General features: G+C 44.6%; 2 protein-coding genes across 2 annotated transcripts; both read left to right on the forward strand.

The window, feature by feature from the left end:
• Positions 1 to 7: 7 nt before the first annotated feature.
• LOC141031608 (transcription factor Y1-like) lies at positions 8 to 1,402 on the forward strand. Its single transcript, XM_073506221.1, has 3 exons — positions 8 to 140; positions 297 to 426; positions 1,198 to 1,402. Exons 1-3 carry the CDS (start codon positions 8 to 10, stop codon positions 1,400 to 1,402), a joined length of 468 nt encoding a protein of 155 aa, XP_073362322.1.
• Positions 1,403 to 6,279: 4,877 nt separating this feature from the next.
• LOC141031606 (galactoside 2-alpha-L-fucosyltransferase-like) lies at positions 6,280 to 9,085 on the forward strand. The gene is made up of 3 exons (XM_073506219.1): positions 6,280 to 7,496; positions 8,167 to 8,204; positions 8,772 to 9,085. The coding sequence occupies exons 1-3, from the start codon at positions 6,385 to 6,387 to the stop codon at positions 9,083 to 9,085; spliced, it is 1,464 nt and encodes a 487-aa protein (XP_073362320.1). The 5' UTR covers positions 6,280 to 6,384.
• The last annotated feature ends 13,398 nt before the right edge of the window (positions 9,086 to 22,483 follow it).

The raw sequence follows: 22,483 nt of genomic DNA on the forward strand, positions 1-22,483 counted from the left end.
CGAGAGGATGGGGAGGGCGCCTTGCTGCGAGAAGGTGGGGCTGAAGCGAGGAAGGTGGACGGCGAAGGAGGATGACACTCTCGCAAAATACATTGCTGGGCACGGCGAGGGCTCATGGAGGTCTCTGCCCAAGAATGCGGGTAAATATGGCATAAGCTGTTTTGCTTGTTCAACTTAATTAGTTGAATCTTCAAGATCAGACAGACTACTTAACTAGCTATACCTTCATGACTAACATGAGGGAGTACTACAAATATGTTAATATGTTCCAGCTTCCCATTGTATTAATACTGCAGAGCTACTGAGGTGTGGCAAGAGCTGCAGGCTACGGTGGGTCAACTACCTGAGGGACGGGGTGAGGAGGGGCAACTTCTCTAAGGAGGAAGACGATCTCATCGTCAAGCTCCATGCTACATTAGGCAACAGGTACGGGCCTTGGATTACTCCACCATTAATATATATATATATATATATATATATATATATATATATATATATATATATATATATATATATATATATATATATATATGGAAAATCCTTACTACCATCTGGCATATTAAGATCCCAGTTTTGCAAGGGGGTGATGTACTTCTATCGTCTTTATTTTCTTCGCATAGGGCATGTACGGTGCTGCTGTCTTAGGAGTGTCAAGTAGGATAAATGCCGAGATGGAGGAAAGAAATAATAAGAAAAGGCTTGTCTTCTCTTATTTAAGAGATGATATCTTAACACAATATATCTCATCATGTTTATAGCAATAGCTGGTTATTGAAGATATGGCTAAAATATAACCCATTGTAGAAAAATATTTTTGTCATCTCTAAATTACAGGCAACACTTGATATAAAGATTGTCTTATCAACCATTGTGCATGCCCTTATTAAGGGGATTAAGATTCCAAGAAGGTTTGAAGTTACCTTTTTAGTAATGGCAGGATTCTTACATTCATTAAGAATAAAATATTTGCTCGTAAATTAGAAAAAACCGAGCGAAAATCAAGTTGCCCAGTTGATTATGAAAAACTAGGTGAAAAAACATCACAACCGCTGAGCGGCGTATATAAGGTACCTCACTCACACCATTATAATGAGGGTTTTGCCGAGACAGCGCACACGCGTCATCATCATCGCTCCTCCCCAAGATGTGTCATCTCCATCCCTGAACCTTGACAAAATGACTTTGACTTCGCCGTAGGCGATCATGGACTCAACCCCACATTGAAGAGGCCTTATGGGGCTATATGAAGATTTGCATCATGACTCAGACACCTGCAACTAGACAGCCCAACTCCATCTCTGAGAAGAGCCGCAAAGGAGAACTAGGCACGGCTGCGCCGCAGAAGATCATTGAAAGAACCACCTGCTGCTCGTCATCGTACGCTACCAAGCCCCGCCAGTAGATCTTTGACTTCACGGCAGCAAACCAGCCGAGACAATCTCACAGACACATTCGAGAGGAGCGAACTACTTCAACTAATGTCATGTCTCTGACATTGCTCCCAATCATTTTTGCCATAGAAGCCCTGATGCCAACACCTACATGGAGAGCAACCTCATTGCCCACACAACACGAGGTCAAACACGCTCGATGCCGCCGAAATCTCTTGATCGTCGCCCTGACCTTCATCTGCCAGGCTGTGCCCTACGCAATCCACCATTGCCACCTTTCGAGGCCGCCACCCCAACATGCCACCACTCGCACTCGAGTTGCAACGTCACATGACCCGCAACCAATGCTGCTTAGGGAAACGACACCTAGACCATGAACGCCACACCACATCCTAGGCCTGTCAACCCGACATGCCACCACACACTCTTGACCGGCAATGACGTACGACGCAGATGATCGCAGTGCACGCTGCTCAAGACAACCACACGCAGACCACGAACGCTACACCCTATCTGGGGGCTCCTCCCAGACATACTGTCCAACCGCCTCTGCTAGGGCACGTTGACCGGGCTGACAAACCTGCAAACCAATTATCCCAAGATTTCCACGGAAGCGAAGGCCAAGCCGCTGCACCGCCTCATGGAGCTTCCTCGCGCAATGCTTTCGAAGGTCGCCGCCAAGGCACACATCAGCCGTTTGGGGCCGCTGCCCTGGCCTCCACCAGGAGAAACTGGTCGCACTAAGCACAATCTAGCTCTCCCAAGAAACATACCCAAGGAGGAAACGACGAAGGTGCTGCCGTATCCCACTCCGGAAACCATCTGGAGCTTAGGTTTTTACTCGGAGAGCCCAAGCCCCTAGTAGAGGAAGTGGAGTTCCACGGGGATGCCTCCAAGAAGGGAAACAATGCCCGAAAAACTGCCACCATCGACGGCACCCGATAGTTATGTTATGGCTTTTGCTTGGAACACACCAATACCTACATAGGCCTGCAGATCTGGACAAGTCAAAAGCGTCGGGATCATCGGAGCCGGTCCCCCTAGGCATCGTGACTTTTGTCGTCGACGACAGAGCTCAACAACTCTAGCACCCACAGGAGCACACCTCAAGCTACCCGTGAGAAGCCAGCGCACAAGCTGGGACTTCAACCGGACATGGATCGGTCGGATGAGCCCATCCCGGCCAGCACCACGACGAACAAGCCATGGGCCCGGGGCCCCCGCTCCAGCTTCCTCCTTGCAGCCCTAGCACCGAACACCGTCCGACAGGCCACTGCAGCTGTGGCGGATCCAGGAATTAAACTTACCTGGGGCAAAACATTTAAGGTCTAAATTTTTTGACGTACAAATGCATGCCTGCTCAACCAAACCTCATAAAACTCAAGTACGAAGCTAGATGCTCTCAAAATTAACATAACCAATAATCCGTAATAGTTCACCATTCCGGATAACTAGATAATGTAACAAACAAAAAAACACAAAATACAACACAAACATCAAGATAACTACTATCTCGCTGCTTGAATGATCCAGTCCCTAGCCGAAAATGTCCAACTCCATGTCTATAACTCACGTCACAGTCGCAAACATTGACTGAGGAGTACTTCCTGTTCAGGAAACAAAGCTTGTATTTCTATTTGCTTTGCATATTAGAAGCTTCATTAGACCTTTTAGATTCAGTATATAACCGAGAGAGACCCAAATAAGCAGCAATTGATTTTATTTTCTTATGGATTCCCTACATTACAACATCAGGAGGTTCAATAATTGGCTACAAGCCCATAAATTTAGGACGCTGACAATGCCCACACGTGTGGTGGGAGTAACACCCGCCGACACGCCCTATAAAACACAGATTACGTCACGTCACCGCACGCATGCATATGGGAATCTTTTTGAATTTCTAGTTTTTCAAATGTTTTATCTCTTAAATTAAAAATCCGATTGAAGATCCATTTTCACCATTACATCCATCGTGACGAGATCTTCGAAACTAGATCCCATATCAATATGTTTCGACGACTTGTTTTGGGGCTAAAAGTTGTCATGTCTATTACACATGAATTGCCATGGTATTTACACTGAAGTTGTCATGATATGTTTCAGCTATTTTTTTTCTTCTACCTTTAAATGTAAATTTTGGCATATTATAAAACGGGAATTAAGAAACTAGGCTTGCTATGAACCATAAACTAAAATTGCCATTGTGAATTACTTAAATTACCATGATACATGCACTAAATTTGACATGGTTCATAAAAAATAATTTCCATGCTCAAAAGTGGAATTGCCATGGTCAAAATACTAAATTTGCCATGATGGATACTCAAAATTGTCATGATGCATGCATTATATTTGTCGTGGTTAATTACTAAAAATTGACATGGTCAATTAATAAAAATTGCCGTAAAACGTAGTTGAAAATACAACAGTAGCTTTAAATCTAGAAGAAAAACATAGATAAAACATGTCATGACAACTTTAGTGTAAACACTATGGCAACTACAGTGTAAACATTATGGCAACTTTTGGTCAAAAAATCGTCGAAACATATCAACATGGGATCTAGTTTTCAAGATCTCGTCAAGACAGATTTAATGATGAAAACGGATTTTTGATTGAATTTTTTAATTAGGAGATAGAACATTTTTAAGCCAAAACCAAAAAGATTTTTGCTGATGTCATCTGTTTTGACGTGGCAAAAATGGATGGTAATGAAGGCGTGTGAGCCATGTTACTTCGTGCCACATGTGTGGACGTTAACATTAACGTAAATTTAAGGTTGATATGGGGAAAAATATATTAGATTGGACCGTTGAGTATACCTGCTGCGTTGCAAATTGCAACTTGACATTTGTGCGAGCTGATGTTGTTCCGCTGTCAGTCCTGCCTCACAAGTTCCACGTATGCCACACCGGGGACTACTTATCGTTCTCCCATTCGCTATGTGCCCAGCGTCCTGTGGGGCGAACTTCTGTGTCCGGCGACGGCGACGACGACAACTAGGTTAGGCGCTTGATTGGAGATTTTTCGGGATTTCCTGCTACATGGACGGCACTCGACATATAAGATATCGAATTTGGGCTGCAACTGGGCTGCTTCTATGCCTTTTTTACTTAAGTCTTAGACCACGTTACAAACGAACAATTTTCCTGTTGCATATCCATGCAGTCACATTGTCCATGCCATCCAAAATCGGGGTTGGACTTGGCCACTTGGAAAGTTGGAATCACATCATGCAGTTACCCGGGGCGGCCGACGATACCCGCCCCTACAGTGGCACCACCCCTGACTGCAGGAGCTACCTCACCAGATCCATCGTCGCCTAGCACCAGAGACATTGCACAGGGCCGCCGGACCCGCCTATAGAACAGCGTTGCCGACCGGGCCCATCTACAGCACGACATCACATCACCTCCTCCGCGCCATGTATGCCCCACCTTGCAGGCCCTCGTAGCACACGGAGGTCCCCGACCGCATCCACTCGCCGAGGCCGCATCCAGTGCATCACTCGGGATCACAAGGCCCCCGTCCAGTCCCATAATTCACCGCGATCACTGGTGCTACCACGTCTATCAGGCGCGGTTATAAGCCGCCATTAAGGAGATCAACCAAGCAGTGGATGAAGTTAAATGCCAAACGAAGGCGACGAGGAGGAGGTTGGCAGCATCGCAACAGCCGTGGCACAGCCCCACGATGTGCACACAGTTTCCGGGGCTCATGGTCGGTCAGACATGGCGAACGGACGCAGACGATTATTTAGACTAGGTTAGAGTATGGTTTAGTTAAAAAATGTATGAAATGTAATGAATGTGCTCCGCTTTATACGAAAATCATCCAATTTGCATAAAATTCGTTCGGTTTCCAAAAATGCAGTTTGAAATATTTATGCATAGCTTTGAATTACTGGCTCCCGCATCAGTGTCCGTGGACTGGTCACCCTGATCAGCGGATGGATGTGGTGTCCGGTTTGCGGGTCAGCATGGAAGATGCCGTTAGTTCTTGAACTAAAACCTGGGAAAATATTTTGAAACCTAGAGCAGGGAACAGTATAACTGTAGGACAAACGTCAGCAAGACTCCAAAAGTTGGCGAAATAGATAAATCCCGAACATTCGAATTTTAAGCATGGCAATCCGAACCTTTTCATGGCAACTTTAGTTAAGACGAGATTGATAAACATGGCAATTTTCTGACAAAAGAGATAAACTGGAACAAAGTTGCCCACCTCGCAACAACTAAATTTGCCATCGAAAAATGTTCGGGATTTATTGGGATCCAAAATTTGATCCCGAGAAGTTCAGAATTTCTTTGTTTTACTAACTTGTTGTGCATGTGGTACCTCGAAACTACTTTACTACCGAGACTTTTGTGTCCCATCCTTGCACGATGGTCGGTCCGATGGTGCGCTACACTTTATTTTATAGATGGATGGTTGGGTATGTAGCATCGTGCTAAAGTTCAAAAGTTCGTGCAATGAGCCTCCTATGCATAACAGCTCTCATGGCACCTAGACCAAATGTGTTTTTTTCTTTCAGTTTTGCATCTTCTTCTCGTATTTTTTTCTCGGTTATCACCTTTTGATAGTGGAACCCAATCCATTTTTTGGATCGATGTAAAAAACTTCAAAAGAAAAGCCTTCTTTTCTTTTTAGTAGCTGACGGGTCAGTCAAATTTCCTCTGCAGAGAACGTGTCTGCGCCAGCCACAACTCCATCCCATGACAAGCTTCTAGGTGGACTACTCTCGGCGTCATTCCAGGAATCCACCTGCGAGAGCCGATACAAGTCGTCCCTGTACCGGAAGCCATCGTCGCTCCCGCTCTCCCCGTACCTCGTGAAGAAGCTGCGGAGGTACGAGGCGTACCACAAAAAGTGCGGCCCTGGCACGCAGCGCTACCGGACGGCCGTCAAGCAGCTCCAGGCGGGGCGCAACGCCGACAGCTCCGAGTGCAAGTATGTGGTGTGGTTCCCCTTGAACGGTCTCGGCAACCGCATGCTCGCCATCGCCTCCACCTTCCTCTACGCGCTGCTCTCCGGCCGGGTCATGCTCGTCAATGTGCCGCAGGAGCAGGAGGGACTCTTTTGCGAGCCCTTCCCGGGCACCTCCTGGGTGCTCCCCGACGGGTTCCCGGAGGGGAATCCGATGAAGCTCTACGCTGGTGCGCCGGAGAGCTACGTCAACATGCTCAAGAATAATGTGATCCAATACGACACACCGGCGTCATCCCTTCCGGCACACGTGTACCTCCACCTCGAGCAGATCGGGCAGAGGCTGTCCGACAACATCTTCTGCGACGACGACCAGCGGCTTCTCGGCAAGTTCGGCTGGATGATACTCAAGTCCGACAGCTACTTCGCGATGGGGCTGTTCCTGACACCCATGTACGACAAGGAGCTGGCGAGGATGTTCCCGTACAAGGAGGCGGTGTTCCACCACCTCGGTCGGTACCTCTTGCACCCGACCAACAGGGTGTGGGGGATCGTGAGAAGGTACTACGAGGCATACCTCGCGGGGGTGGATGAGAAGATCGGGTTCCAGATCAGGATCTTCCCGGAGAGGCCGGTCAAGTTCGAGAACATGTACGACCAGCTCACCAGGTGCATCAAGGAGCAGCGGCTGCTGCCGGAGCTCGGAAAGGCGGAGCCGGCGGCGAACGCGTCTGGCGATGGGAAGGTGAAGGCCGTGCTGATCGTGTCCCTGTACTCGGGATACTACGACAAGATCCGGGGCATGTACTACGAGAACCCGACCAAGACAGGGGAGATCGTGGCGGTTTACCAGCCGAGCCACCAGGAGAAGCAGGAGTCCGCCTCCAACGAGCACAACCAGAAGGCACTGGCGGAGATCTACCTGCTCAGCTACTGCGACAAAATCGCCACGAGCACCTGGTCCACGTTCGGGTATGTTGCCTACGGCTTCGCCGGCGTAAAGCCGTGGATCCTGCTCCGGCCGGACTGGGACAAGGAGATGTCCGACGTCGTGTGCGTCCGGTCCACGTCCGTTGAGCCGTGCCTGCACTCGCCGCCCATCCTCGGGTGCCGGGCGAGGGAGGAGGTCGACGTGGCCCGTGTCAAGCCATACGTCCGGCACTGCGAGGACGTCCGGTCCGGTCTCAAGCTGTTCAATAGCTAAACATGGAGCTAGTATCGTGTTCTGTTTCGCTCCATGTTGCGAAAACGGCATAAGTACGGTTTTTCTAAAGTTGTCTTCTTTCCCAACTGGAATAATTAGGTGTTTGGGGTTGTCCTTCAATTCCTTTCGTACTGTATTCAAACTGGAAATTACTCCATCCGTGAGTAAATGAAATTTCGAAACTCAGATAAAGTCTGATTCATAGCGCTCGCCAAATCACCACGAGCGTCAGATCACATGCCTGCTCACAAAGAAAAAGAGTCATGTATGCATAGTTTTTACACGCCCGGCGATAAAAGAACATCAGTCCGGCAGTCCCAGCTTCCACGCTCCAGGTGACGTCAGTGTTGCGTAGGCCGCTTCCGTCTCGTTCCCTCCCTATCCTCATGCACCTCACTTCCTTTCTGCGATGATGAGCTCATGAAGGGTTATCAAACGGAAGGAGATCCAAAATGGTATAACATAAAGGACATCCTAGAGAAATATTTCGCTTGTAACACTAGAAAAACACACATTGCCTAGTAAGAATATGTAAGCCAAGTGCTGAAACTAGGGTTTTTGGCTTATGCGAACCCAAGCCGAGTATGCACCTGAGGGCACACAACGAACATGCATGACTCGGCGTGTATGTTGTCAACCCAGTGACCTCGGCTTAATACAAATACATGGCGTACACTCAGGTAAGCCGAACTTTCCCCGCCGAAACACTCGGTTTATATCTCAACTCAGGGCAAACCGTACCTGCCACGTGGCCCGCACGCCGCCCGCTGACGGCTCTGTGATGGCACTGTCGGTAAGCCGAGTACCCGGTATAATACACTCGGCTTACGGAGCACAAAATACAAATATTGCAAGAAATAAAATTGGTGAGTTGGACTTATAACTATTACTTGTTGCATTTCTTTTCATTTCCCCTATTTCTCACACATTCTATCTACGTTAGTTTTCATCGCGCTATCGATCTCATTTCATCATTGTTAGAAAAAACAAAGACACGTACTCGATCTACCGAGGACTAAAAGTAATCGCACGAAAACGACACAGAGATTTGTTAATGGGATTCACCGATTGGGATATATAACACCACTTGAAAGGTGATAGTTGGGAAGACTCGGAGAGCTGAAAGTCAACCAACAAGCCGGAATAGTGATATGTGTGTTGGCATCCTCGAATTTAACACACATATCCTTGTAGTTTGCGATGACATCCTAGAATTCCATATATACGTATACATTGTGTGGTAGAAGGTGCTAGCATCATTTTCGAGGTTATGGCTTCCACCGATGACGTAGCTTCCTCTAGGGTCAACTCCACACTCAAGGAGTCATGCGGCATTGAGGACCGCTTGGCGACCCTCCTTAAGGAGAACCCGCAGCTCATCCGTATTAAGTTTTTTGTCGATCTGCCGACGAAGGAAGCAACACCTAAGGAGGGTGTCAACCCTTTGCCACTGACTCCAGCGACCACCATTCCCGACGATGCTTGCTCCTCCACTGAGACGGAGATCCCCACCATCTCCGACTCCATGTTTACCGGCTTCACAGACTACCAGTCTGATTAGAGCTCCGTTTTAAGAGGAGCCTTGTTAGATAGTTTGATGCTGATGTCGTGAATGTAGTTGCTGATGTCTATTATGAGTATAACTTGAGTAGAACTTGTAATGTTGTATTTGGGTATATGAATCATTAATGCTTATGGTGGCTATGTTACTTGTGGTCTTCTAAACTTCTGTTGATTCTCCTGTTTTGCTTGTTCAAATCATATTCTTCTATTGGTAGATGAGGTGATTTTTCTCCACTGCGACCCGTCAGCAGGTGCTCTCAACATGCCGTCTTTCTCACGGTCCTCTCTGTGCCATCGCATCAACTTGGCCTACTCTTTGTTTCCAAACAGGCGTTTCAACCGTGGTATTATAGGAGCATACCACATCACCTTGGCAGGAACCCTCTTCCTGGGGTGCTCGCCGTCAACATCACTAGGGTCATCTCGTCTGATCTTATACCGCAATGCACTACATACCGGGCATGCGTTCAAATCCTCGTACGCACCGCGGTAGAGGATGCAGTCATTAGGGCATGCATGTATCTTCTGCACCTGCAATCCTGCAGGGCACACAACCTTCTTTGCTGCATACGTACTGTCGGGCAATTCGTTATCCTTTGGAAGCTTCTTCAATATTTTCAGTAGCTTCTCAAATCCTTTGTCAGGCACACCATTCTCCGCCTTCCACTGCAGCATTTCCTTTTGACTTTCTCAATTGGGGTACAAACCTTTTTTGTGATCCTCTAACATGCGATCGAACTTCAGCTTCTCCTTTTGACTTTCGCACTGTCTCCTTGCATCAACAATGACCCGGCGGAGATCATCATCGGGCACATCGCCTGGTTCCTCTTGATCTTCAGCAGCTTCCCCCATTGCAGCATCACCGTATTCTGGGGTCACATAGTTGTCATCGTCCTCTTCTTCTTCGCTGTCTTCCATCATAACCCCTATTTCTCCGTGCTTGGTCCAAACATTATAATGTGGCATGAAACCCTTATAAAGCAGGTGGGTGTGAAGGGTTTTCGAGTCAGGGTAAGACTTCACATTCCCACATATAGGGCATGGACAAAAGATAAAACAATTCTGCTTGTTTGCCTCAGCCACTTCGAGAAAATTATGCACGCCCTTAATGTACTCGGAGGTGTGTCTATCACCGTACATCCATTGTCGGTTCATCTGCGTGCATATTATATATAATTAAGTGTGTCAAACACCATTACAGAACATCATGAATTGATAAGTGACCAAATTCATAGAAGTTCATCATCACATTAAAACCAAAGTACATACATAGTTCTCATTGAACAACATATAGCTCTCCAGGGCATCTAATTAAACCATATATCCATACATTGAACTATGTAAAACATTTCAATGCAACAACAAATGCGATCATAATCGCAACCAAGGTAACAATTGACCCAACGACATAATGATACCAAGCCTCGGTATGAATTGCATATTTTCTAATCTTTCTAATCTTCAAGCGCATTGCATCCATCTTGATCTTGTGATCAACTACGACATCCGCAACATGCAACTCCAATATCATCTTCTCCACCTTAATTTTTATTATTTTTTCCTTCAAGTAATTGTTTTCTTCTTCAACTAAATATAACCTCTCGACAATAGGGTCGGTTGGAATTTCCGGTTCACATACCTCCTAGATAAATAAAATCTATGTCACGTTGGTCGGCATAATTGTCATAAACAATAAATGAACCAAATAGTTATAAAGGATAATATATACCACATCCAAATCATAGACAGAACGAGGGCCGACGGGGGCGGATACCAAAACCATCGCACTATATAATAAGAAGCAATAATAAAAGTAAGAAAATTATACAAGTATCTATCTAAGCATACAAGTAAGAATTTTTTCCTTTCAGAAAGAAGATAAGAACAAGAGGCACACCAAGGTGGTGCCGGTGACGAGATCAGCATGGGCGATCGACGGCGGTGAAGATGGGGACGGGACGTGACGGACCGCTAAACCTAGACAAATATTGAGGAAAATGGAGTTTGGAGGTCGAGCTTGGAGAGGAGAAAGCTTAAGTAGTGTGGCTCGGGCATTTCATCGAACACCTCATGTGCATAGGAGGTGAGCTAGAGCATCACAAAGCCCACCCCTTGCCGGCCAGAAAAACCAGAGCAGTGTGGAGTGACCTGCTCGCCGGCGAGAGGGTATATATAGGCAGATCATTGGTCCCGGTTGGTGGCTCGAACCGGGACCAAAGGACACCCTTTGGTCCCGGTTCAAGCCACCAACCAGGACCGATGGTGGTGGGCCAGGAGCGAGGCACATTGGTCCCGGTTCGAGCCAAGAACCGGGACCAAAGGTGCCAGATGAACCGGAACCAATGCCCCACGATGGCCCGGCCGGCCCCCTGGCCTCACGAACCGGGACCTATGCCCCCATGGGTCCCGGTTCTGGGCTGAACCAGGACTAATGGGCTGGCCTGGACTGAACCAAAGCCCTGTTTTCTACTAGTGGTTGTCAATCCCTTCATGGTTAATTGTAAGAGTGAGACCTCATAGAGATAGATAAACGGTAAAGTAAATATTTTTGGTATTTTTGGTTTATAGATCGGAAAGTAAAAGATTGCAAAATAGTAGATCGGAAACTTGTAAGATGTAAACGAGATTCAATATAATGGAAAAGAGACCCGGGGTAGGTTTCACTAGTGGCTTCCCTCAAGATAGCAAATGTTGTGTGAACAAATTACTGTCGAGCAATTGATAGAAGAGCGCAAAGTTATGACGATATCTAAGGCAATGATCATGAACATAGGCATCACATCCGTGTGAAGTAGACTGAAACGATTCTGCATCTACTACTATTACTCCACACATCGACCGACTTTTGCCTTCATCTAGAATATTAAGTTCATAAAGAACATATTAATGCATTAAGTAAGATGACATGATGTAGAGGAATTAACTCAAGCAATATGATGAGCACCCCTTCTTTTTATCCTCGATGGCAACAACACTAGTAGAAAATAGGGCTTAGGTCACAGGGCAGTTTTCACATTAGCCCCGGTTCAGTCACGAACCGGGACTAATCTGAGCATTGGTCCCGGTTCGTGAGCCCAGGGGGCCGGCCGGGGCCTCGTGGGCATTGGTCCCGGTTCGTATGGACCCTTTGGTCCCGGTTGGTGGTACAAACCGGGACCAATGGGCCACGCTCCTGGCCCACCACCCTTTAGTCCCGGTTCATACCACAAACCGGGACTAAAGGGCTGGTCCCAGTTGCGGCCAGTGTTTAGTCCCACCACGCCAACCGAAGGGCGCTCACACCAGTTTATAAGCCCGTCCCTCTATGCCTTGTTGAGCTTCTATGAAAGTGAAAATAGATGCCCTTATACAGGAAATTTGACTTAAATTCATAGTAAATTTCATAGAAATTTTGTATGAATTTAGGTTGAATTTTCTCTATAAGTGCATCTATGTTCATTTTTTATATTTATAAAATAAATAAACCTTAATAACATAAATAAAACTAAATAAACCTTAATAAAATAAAATAAAATAAACTATAGTAACTACAATAAATAAACCTTATTTAATTAAGTAAAAATAGCAGCAAGTAAAATAAATAAAAATAGCAGCAGTAAAATAAATAACAATAAAATAATTAAAGTAAAAGACATAAGTAATTAGAAATAAAATAAATAAGTTTTTTGTTGTAAGTAGAAAGAAAACCTTTTCAGAGTTCATTTGAAATGCTTTTCAATTTTAGGGTCTTATAGCTCAAAATAATTAGTAAATGCATGAAAAATAACAAATGAAGTCAGAAAGGATTGACAAATGATGATGTGGCTTTGAATGGTGCATTTTGAACACACAAAAAGTCAGGAGTTCAAATAAGTTTTAAAAAATAAAATCTCTTTGTAACAGACGAGTTTCTGGATGAAATCCTGATACTTTGAAGGAGATTGTCCGTTTTGTACACGAAGTGCATCCAGTTTTTGCCGTAACCCTCTCAACTTTCTTGCACATGCTATGTGGATGAAATGATGATATCATGCCAACTTTCAACCTTTTCAGAGTTCATTTGAAATGCTTTTCAATTTTAGGGTCTTATAGCTCAAAATAATTAGTAAATGCATGAGAAATAACAAATGAAGTCAGAAAGGATTGAAAAATGATGATGTGGCTTTGAATGGTGCATTTTGAACACACAAAAAGTCAGGAGTTCAAATAAGTTTTAAAAAATGAAATCCCTTTGTAACATACGAGTTCCGTCTGAAATCCTGATACTCTGAAAGAGATTGTCCGTTTTGTACACGAAGTGCATCCAGTTTTTGCCGTAACCCTCTCAACTTTCTTGCACATGCTATGTGGATGAAATGATGATATCATGCCAACTTTCAACCTTTTCAGAGTTCATTTGAAATGCTTTTCAATTTTAGGGTCTTATAGCTCAAAATAATTAGTAAATGCATGAAAAATAACAAATGAAGTCAGAAAGGATTGAAAAATGATGATGTGTCTTTGAATGGTGCATTTTGAACACACAAAAAGTCAGGAGTTCAAATAAGGTTTAAAAAATGAAATCCCTTTGTAACACACGAGTTTCCGGATGAAATCCTGATACTTTGAAAGAGATTGTCCGTTTTGTACACGAAGTGCATCCAGTTTTTGCCGTAACCCTCTCAACTTTCTTGCACATGCTATGTGGATGAAATGACGATATCATGCCAACTTTCAACCTTTTCAGAGTTCATTTGAAATGCTTTTCAATTTTAGGGTCTTATAGTTCAAAATAATTAGTAAATGCATGAAAAATAACAAATGAAGTCAAAAAGGATTGAAAAATGATGATGTGGCTTTGAATGGTGCATTTTGAACACACAAAAAGTCAGGAGTTCAAATTAGGTTTAAAAAATGAAATCCCTTTGTAACACACGAGTTTACGGATGAAATTTAAACTATTCAAATTTGGAAACTAATGGATTAACAGAAAGTTTATAATTATTATGAGCTAAAAGCAAAAAGAATAAAAAATAAAGCAAAAATCAAAAGAAAATAAATAATTCAAAAAACAAAAAAATACTGGAAAAAATAAAAAAATGTCGCCTAATGGGCCACACAGCCTGCATACGACTAGAAACCCATCTGCACATGGGCCAGGATGCAGGCCCGCAGGCCCAATAGGCCCAACATGGCAATGACAAAGGTAGGCATGTATAATGCCTGCATATTAGAGAGGAGCTCAGCACCTGAGCTGCAGCGCAGCTTATAAACAGGTGCTGAGCTCTCTCAGCTAGCGAGGTGGGACTAAACTTCCCACCGCACCGCGCCAGCACATTAGTCCCGCTTGGTGGCTCCAACCGGAACCAATGCTCCCCTTTGGTCCCGGTTGGTGCCACCAACCGGGACCAAAGCCCTCTGCTTCCCGCCCTTTGCGCTGGTGAAAAGAGGCCTTTAGTCCCGGTTGGTGGCACCAACCGGGACCAAAGGGTGGGTATTGGTTCCGGTTGGAGCCACCAACCGGGACCAAAGCCTTTGCTATATAAGTAGCACTTTGGAAATTTTCTGATTTCCATCGCCAGTGTCCCCCCGCCCGACGACGCCGCGAGCTCGATCTACGCCGCCAGGCTGCCCCATCGTCGTCGCCGTCGCCCGTGCCCCCGAGCCCACGCCATCGCCCGTCCCCGTCGTCCTCCGCCGCGCGCCCCCGAGCCGTCGCCCCGTATACGTCACCGTCGCCACCCTCCGCCCCCGGCCCGCCGCGGTCGCCGTTGCCCTCCGCCACCCTGTGAGCGCCGCCCTGATCCCCTCCTCCTCCTCCCTGTAATGGCCGCCGCCGCTGCCGCCGCGCCCCCTAGCTATAGTACTGTACGTAGTTTAATTTAGATTTGTAATTTAGTTGTATTAATTTGGATGTGTAGTTAGATGTGTAGTTAATTTAGTTGTTGTAATTTAGATGTATTAATTTAGATGTGTAGTTTAGATTTTTCATATTTAGAAGTCATTTATGTATGTTCATATTTAGAAGAAAAAGAAGGAGAGAAAAAAGGAAAATAAGAAGAGGAAGAAGGAGAAGAAGAAGAAGAATAAGAAGAAGAGGAGAGGAAGTAGAGGAGAAATAAATAAGAAGATGAAAAAGAAGAAAAAAAAGAGTAGAAGAAGAAGGAATAGAGGAGAAGAAGAAGAAATAGAATAATATATTTCTTCTTCTTCTCCTCTATTCCTTCTTCTTCTCCTCTTTTTTTCTTTTTTTTCTTCGATCTCCTCCTCTATTCCTTTCTATTTCTCCTCTTTTTTTCGTCTTCTTCCTCTTCTTATTTTTTATCGGGTATGTCGTTGTCGATATATGTACCCCCCTCCCCGATAACTTTTAGTAAGTACTACTTAGAAAGTGTTTAATAGAATTAGTTAGAAAAATAATAGAACTAGTTAAACTAGCTAGTTTATTTGTAGTAAGTACTACTTTATTCTATTTATAGTAAGGAAATTAATAGAACTAGTTTGTTTTTTTAGTTAAAGCAATTATTCCCGCATCGACGTCGACGATGCCTATCCCGCATCCTCGTCGTCGACTCGGCGGAGGAGGCCGGCTTGATCAGAGGGGCCATGTCCGGGACTGGGCTCCGCCGGGCTGGTTTTGGGAGGTGCTACCTTCCGGTGGGCGTAGGTTGGTGAGGAACCAGCCCGTCGTTGAGGAGGACCAGCACGTCCGTCGCTACATGGTTGCGTTGGAGGGCAGGTTCGACAATACCTGGCAGGTTCTTCAGGGATCTCACTGGAGCTATGATCCTGTGATGGTTCCGTCCCTTTGGGTGTCCACCGCCGGCGCCGATACCCGTCGGGCGCTACTGTTCTAGCTGTACTAGCGATGCTATATGTATGATAGTATTCGAGGTGTATTAGTGATAATATTCGGCGATGTACGGACGCATGGAGATGATGTAGTTTTTCTTATAATTGAATGCATCCTAATTTGAATACTACTTTATTTTGTGATTTGATTTTGCTTATTGAATGCTCAAAGTGGAAAACTACTCCGATCCTACTTTGAATGCTAAAATTGGAGAGCACTATGATTAGTTGATAGCTTATAGGGTTTTTGTTTTCGCAGAAATCTAGGAGCCCCCCGGGCCCCTCCATCATCCCCGCCCCCTCCGACATCGAGGTGAGACCAGCCAAATCCTCTTTTAGAAAGATAATTAAACGATATTTCGGGTTGACTGTAAGTCTGTCGAGTCTCCACCATATATGAGAGGACGAAGAATCCCGACTGTTGTCGTGGGGGTAGCTTCTCCTTCGTTCCCGTGTGCTAGAAAATTTGGTGTAATGCACTCGAGAACGAAAGGAGGAGCTACCATCACCGACAGTCGCAAATGTCAGAGAGGAATCAGTGAGGGAGAGTTCCACCATATATATATGAGAGGACGAAGAATCCCGACTGTTGTCGTGGGGGTCGCTTCTCCTTTGTTCCCGTGTGCTAGCTAGACATTTTGGTGTAATGCACACGGGGACAAAGGGAGGAGCGACCATCTCCAACGGTCGAATGTATACACCACGTGAGCTGAGAGTTTTCAAGAAAAGACTCGACAAACCGATAGTCAACCCGTGATGAATAATAATGATCTAACTTAGGTTTTTTAGTACATGTATTTAATTGTAGATGTTTAATATTTGAATTATATATGAACATAGGAAATGTCGTACTCGGACGACGAAAGTCTCCCGGGGGAGTGCGACTGGTGCCACGACGACCGAGGTCAGTGCGACAGGCCTCACCTGGACGAAGATCGGCGCTTCAGTATTAAGCTGGAGGAGACGTTCGATGTTGAAACGGTACGCAACGACGACAAGTGTTATTTTTTCGTAACTAAGCACGACTTCAACTATTTCAACGTGTACTTTTCATCTTTTACAATTCGGCTAGCTTATCCCATGCCATGCAAGACGCTACGTCTTGGAATGGATGGGTTTTGAAGACCATGAAAGTATGGAAACAAATAAAATTCACCTAAGGATCCATCATGATATAGATTTTGAAGTAAAGCTGTATAATTCTGAGAGCGTAACCCATTTTGGTTGCAAAAATTGGGAAGCATTTTGCAAGATGTATGGTTTTGATGAGGGTATGCTTGTCACCATGGATCTTGGTGATCCTGACATCGAGCAAGACAATATGGACATTTGGGTCCTTGTTGATACGCCTCCAATTCTACCGCTATGTGAGTTTCTCAAACATAGTTATTAGCTAATTTATATTGTTCATTTCAAAATAGTTGACAACTTATTTTTATTGACAGCTTATTTTGATTGTTCAAACAATGTGCGGAACATGGTAGACAGAACCTACTACACCGATGGCTCTGAGTTAACTTATAAGGAGAAAACTCATCTGGTCGGATTTTGTACTGATATTGAGAATTACAATATCTACAATCAAACTCCTCATCATTATGGTCCTCCATACGTGCCACTAGTGCACGTGTTGAACTACGGTAACTACTATGGAGATACCCTGGTAAGATTTCTTACTATTAGGACATCCGTGCATATTTTGCATAGTTCTAAAACTAGTGCATTATCATTGCTAACTATGAAGTTATTACTATGTTTTTCAACAGATAATCCCAGAGGATTGTGTGCCTCATTTGATGTATCAGAATGGTAGGCTTGATGTTTTGAATATACAACCAGGTCATCCTACGAATCTCAACTGTCCATACCGGATTTCTAAAAGAAGTGGAGACATGCAAATCAAAGAATGGAAAAAATGTATGGACAGTCACAAGGAGCTTCTTGGAAGCAAAAGGAAGCGAGGCGCAAGAATTGGAGACAGGATGATCTCCATTCTCCATAATGGAGAGTCAGGGTCTATATTGTTTTATGCTATTTTACCTTAAAGAGGGTATTTCGGTCCTACCTAATACTGATGATCTTGTGCTAAGAACAATTAAGTAGGGTTGGTTCGATGACTGTGAGGATGATGATCGTATGACTTGTTATTAATAACGAGTAGAAGTTGTATGATGATGATTAGTAGGACTTGTTATTATATATGATGATGCATGATGCGTGCATGAAGAGTTATTATATATCAGCGGGTGAAATGAACATGGATTGGATTGAAGTGAAGGCAACATGCATGTGGTTCGTGTCGAAAGTAGTACAATCCAAACTTGATCAAGTCCGGATTAGTATTACTTTCGACATGCACCACATGTTGCCTTCACTTCAATCTAAGCCATGTTTAGGCATAGCAGTACGTAGCGTTGGTAAACCAAGCACGGAGATATAAGAGAGGACACTTCTCTCTAATAGCTACCTAATAACAACCTAAATTAACCCCCCAAAATGTAGGAGATATGCCCTAGAGGCAATAATAAATGATATTATTTATCTCCGAGTTCATAATTATGTTTATGTTCCATGCTATAACTGCTATGGTTCTCGAGTCTGCAATAACCACGAGGCTCAGAGGAAGACTCATATGCACGTGTGGAATAATAAATGGTAAAATGTATTCCTAGTCTGGCCTCTAAGACTAGCTCAAGTGTTGCATGATGGTTATGTTTTCCTGATCATGGGCATGTCTATGTTACCAACCTTGAGGGCATAATGTTAAGAGAACATTTGTGTTGAATCGACCCGGAATGATGTTATGCTATGAGATTGATTCGTCACAAGTTTATTGGTACATAACACAGAGATGGTTAACGTTTGCATGATTCCTTAGACCATGAGAGTATCGAGTTTCATCATGCTTGCTTCATGAACTTTGGGGTTTGTTAAACGTCATCCGTAAATGGGTGGCTATTACGGCGGCTTACGGGTTGATGGAAAAGTGTGTCAAGTAACTTGATAGCTCAAGATTCGGATTTTCTCCTCCGACGATGGAGAGATATCTCTGGGCCCTCTCGGTGTTACGGTATCCATCATCGTCTGGCCAGACACTTTGTGATTTGATCACGGGGATGCCGGAACACGATAACGAGAAAAGAGAACAATACCGGTAAAGAGGTAACTTGCATAGTGGACAAGTTGTTGATCCACGGGAATGCCAACATGTCTCACCTTGGGTATTTGTAACATATCGCGAAGCAACAGGAATAGCACACGGCAACTGGAGGTTCACTCGAATATTTATTCGTGTGGGTATAGGGGTCAATATGGGTGTCCATGGCTCCGATGTTGATCATTGATCAGAAGGGGCTCCGGGTCATGTCTATACTTCACCGAACCTATAGGGTCACACGCTTAAGGATCATCTATCTGCTGAATACTAGACAGGGAGTCTGAGAGAAAATCACCGAAAAAGTTTCGGACACCGAAAAGTTTCGGACAGCGGAATCGTACCGCAGAGAGAGGTCATCGGATAAGTTTCGATGATACCGAAAAGTTGTTTCGGGATACACCATTAAGTCAAATTGGTTTCGGCACATGCCTGATAATTCTTGGAGGATGCCAGAATCATTCTGGAAGCTTTTTGGAATTTTCTGAGATAAAAACCGGAAATGTTCCAGAGCTGCCGGAGCCACTTCAGATGCGTTTCGCAGATGAAAATCACTAAAACCGGAATTGTTTCGGAACGCATTGAAAATCATTTTAGTGGGTACTGGAAATGTTCTTAGCCCACATAAATATTTTCAGTTCGATCAGACGCTGAAAAATTTCGTCGTGAATAGTGAAAATCAGCTTTATGGTTACTTTATGGAAAGCCACCTTTTGGGGCTTTGCTCCAAAAGATCTTGGGGATGACATGGATGGATAGGAGCCATTTTTTGGGCCCCTCATGGGGGTGTGGCCGGCCACATGGGGTATCCCCCCTTGGGGACCCTCTTGTTCCTTGGTTTCACTCCTAGGTCCTTGTGGAAGGACTTCATTTATGTGCATTTTGGGTTTTTTGTGAAGCTACCCTACCCCCTTGGGATTTCCTATAAATAGAGGTGGAGGAGCAGCCCTCCACACTCATCCCTTGCTCTCATACACATGCCATGCATTATCTGGCTTCTTCTCTCCCTCCCACGAAAAGAGTTTCGTAGAGCCGTAAGGCTGTCTGGGTTCCGGCAGGAACTAGTTCTGGACGGCGAAGCCCTGCCGGATAGATGACACCGTATGTGTGCAACTCTGTAGAGAGATCGTAGTTTCGGTCTTAGTTCGTGAGTGCCTCCCGAAGGGCTGTCCGTGTGACCGTTTGAGTTTCGAAGGTCCTCCCGAAGGGCTGTCCGAGTGACCGTTCGAGTTTCGAAGGTCCTCCCGAAGGGCTGTCCGCGACACCGTCCGGGAGGCTGTTCGACCGCCTCCTGGAGGGCTGTCTAAGGAGCAGATGAGGGTATACATCCTCGCGGTTGGGAGGTTGTAAATCCTAGCTGCGGGGATCTGCACCGCCGATCGTCATCGACTCTACTTCCCGCTGCGCTACGAGTCAGTAACGAAAAAGATCAAACCATGTATGCAGTCTCCATAGTGGTCCTGGGCTGGTGCGTAGGTCGAAAATTTTTGTTTTCTGCTGCGTTCCCCTACAGTGGCATCAAGAGCCATGCTATGCGTAGATGCAGGTTTCGATCTAGAATACATAGAGATGTATGGGTATTGCATAATATAATTAGGTAGTAGATGAGATCTATTGCTGAAAATTATTTATGCGGGTGACAGATGAAATCTGTTACCCGACGTTCTTGTTGCTTCCCTAGAATTTGCGTTTGCTCAATCTCGAGACAGCATGGTGGAATTTGACAAAGTTCTGGCAATCCATGATCCTGATTGATCATGGAAGTGCTATCAGTTCTTTGGGTTCTGCCGTAGTCAAAAGAAAGATGAAATTCGCAGATGAAAGGGCATTGCAGATATGATCTGCACGGTGGTCATGCGTATGACGAAGTTTAGTATGGGGCTCGAGATTTAATTATCTCAGGTTTCATACACCCCGAGATGTTAATCTAGCAACTTGAATAATCATACTTGATGATAAAACGTTGGTAGCTGCGGTTTAAGTCAAAACCTTAGAAGCCACGTAAATTTTTTTTTTGCATAAACCGATTAGAGGCGTCTAACTTGGTTTTGCAGGATGTGCATGTGATGTGGTATAGCAGTGCTCATACTAATTCGATTATGTATGAGATGACTATATGATGTAATTTGATTAACATGACCTGCGTGTCATGATTCGGCATGATGGCTGGAGCCATATGATTGCATTTTAATGACCTGCGTGTCAACCTTGTTGTAATGCATTATTTTGTTAGCTATAGAGATAGCGATATTATCTGGTGCATCGACAAGGTGGTGGCAATCTTCGTGAAGGTGACCACCAACGCGAATGCCAAAGACGAAGAAATGAAATACTTCTCCGTCAGAAAGGGCTATACCATATCATGCTATTATGAATTGCCTGAGATGTTTATCCCTTATGATGCACCCTTCTTGATTGCGCGGTAGTCGCTTTTATTAGGGTGATCTCTCACTTAAAATATCAAGTAGTTAGTGTTCTCCCAAGTGTAGCACCGTCACGGCACCTATCTTTTCGGGGTGCGCCATGGATGCATGGGTACGAACGATTAGAGAAGTGTGAGGCGGGTGAGGTCAGACCTCGCAGCAAGATCACTTGGTTGTCTTGACGTCATGGCAGGATCGTCCTGAGCTCGGAACACACGCATCAAAAGATGAGCAAGAGTCACATAGAGATGTGATCGGCAAGTTGGCCTACCCATTAAAATTCCCGTTATGAGATGATGATTCTATGGCGATGAATTGAAGTCTGGATCTTGCATCACTCAAAATTAATTGTGAGAGATATTGATTTGAGTGGGAGCGCACTGTTGAATTAACATGTTTAATTCTTAGTGCAATTAATTATGAACACTGTCTAAGTGTTTCTTGCATAATAGTTGTAGAATAATGGCTCGCATTTCCACTTTCCCTATTAAAATTGAATAGCTGTTAAATATCTGGTTAAAACTTTACGATTGGTAACGTAATATAAGGATTGTCCTCAAAAGTGCCGAGAAGGACTTTGTCCTATCACATGCTTTCCGTATCCTCCCGCTAATGCTATGGATCATGTGACTCTCGTCCTTCGATCCAAAAGCTAGAATTCTGTTACGGTCAAGTGGAATATGTTTGCTTCCATGAAACCCAAACTTCGAAAGTTGGGATAGTTATATGATATTCATGGAACTGGAAATTATTTTCAGATACAAACAAAGCAATGTTTGTTTGCAAGTATTAGTAAAAGTGTTTACTATGCATTTGACTGTTGGGAAAGGGATCCAGAAGAACGCCTGTCATATAATGAAAGGTGAATAAAACAACAACTTAAAGAGAAAGGAAGTGTCCAAAGGGTGTTAGTATGACTTACACGCCTAGGAAGTCCGGGGCTAATGCCACTCTTAAGTTGGGTGCTTCTTCTGAGAGTAGGAGAAATACTAAAAGTTAAACTGTTAGA

The sequence above is a fragment of the Aegilops tauschii genome, unplaced genomic scaffold, assembly GCF_002575655.3.
Source record: "Aegilops tauschii subsp. strangulata cultivar AL8/78 unplaced genomic scaffold, Aet v6.0 ptg000547l_obj, whole genome shotgun sequence".
In the NCBI taxonomy this organism is placed as follows: domain Eukaryota; kingdom Viridiplantae; phylum Streptophyta; class Magnoliopsida; order Poales; family Poaceae; genus Aegilops; species Aegilops tauschii.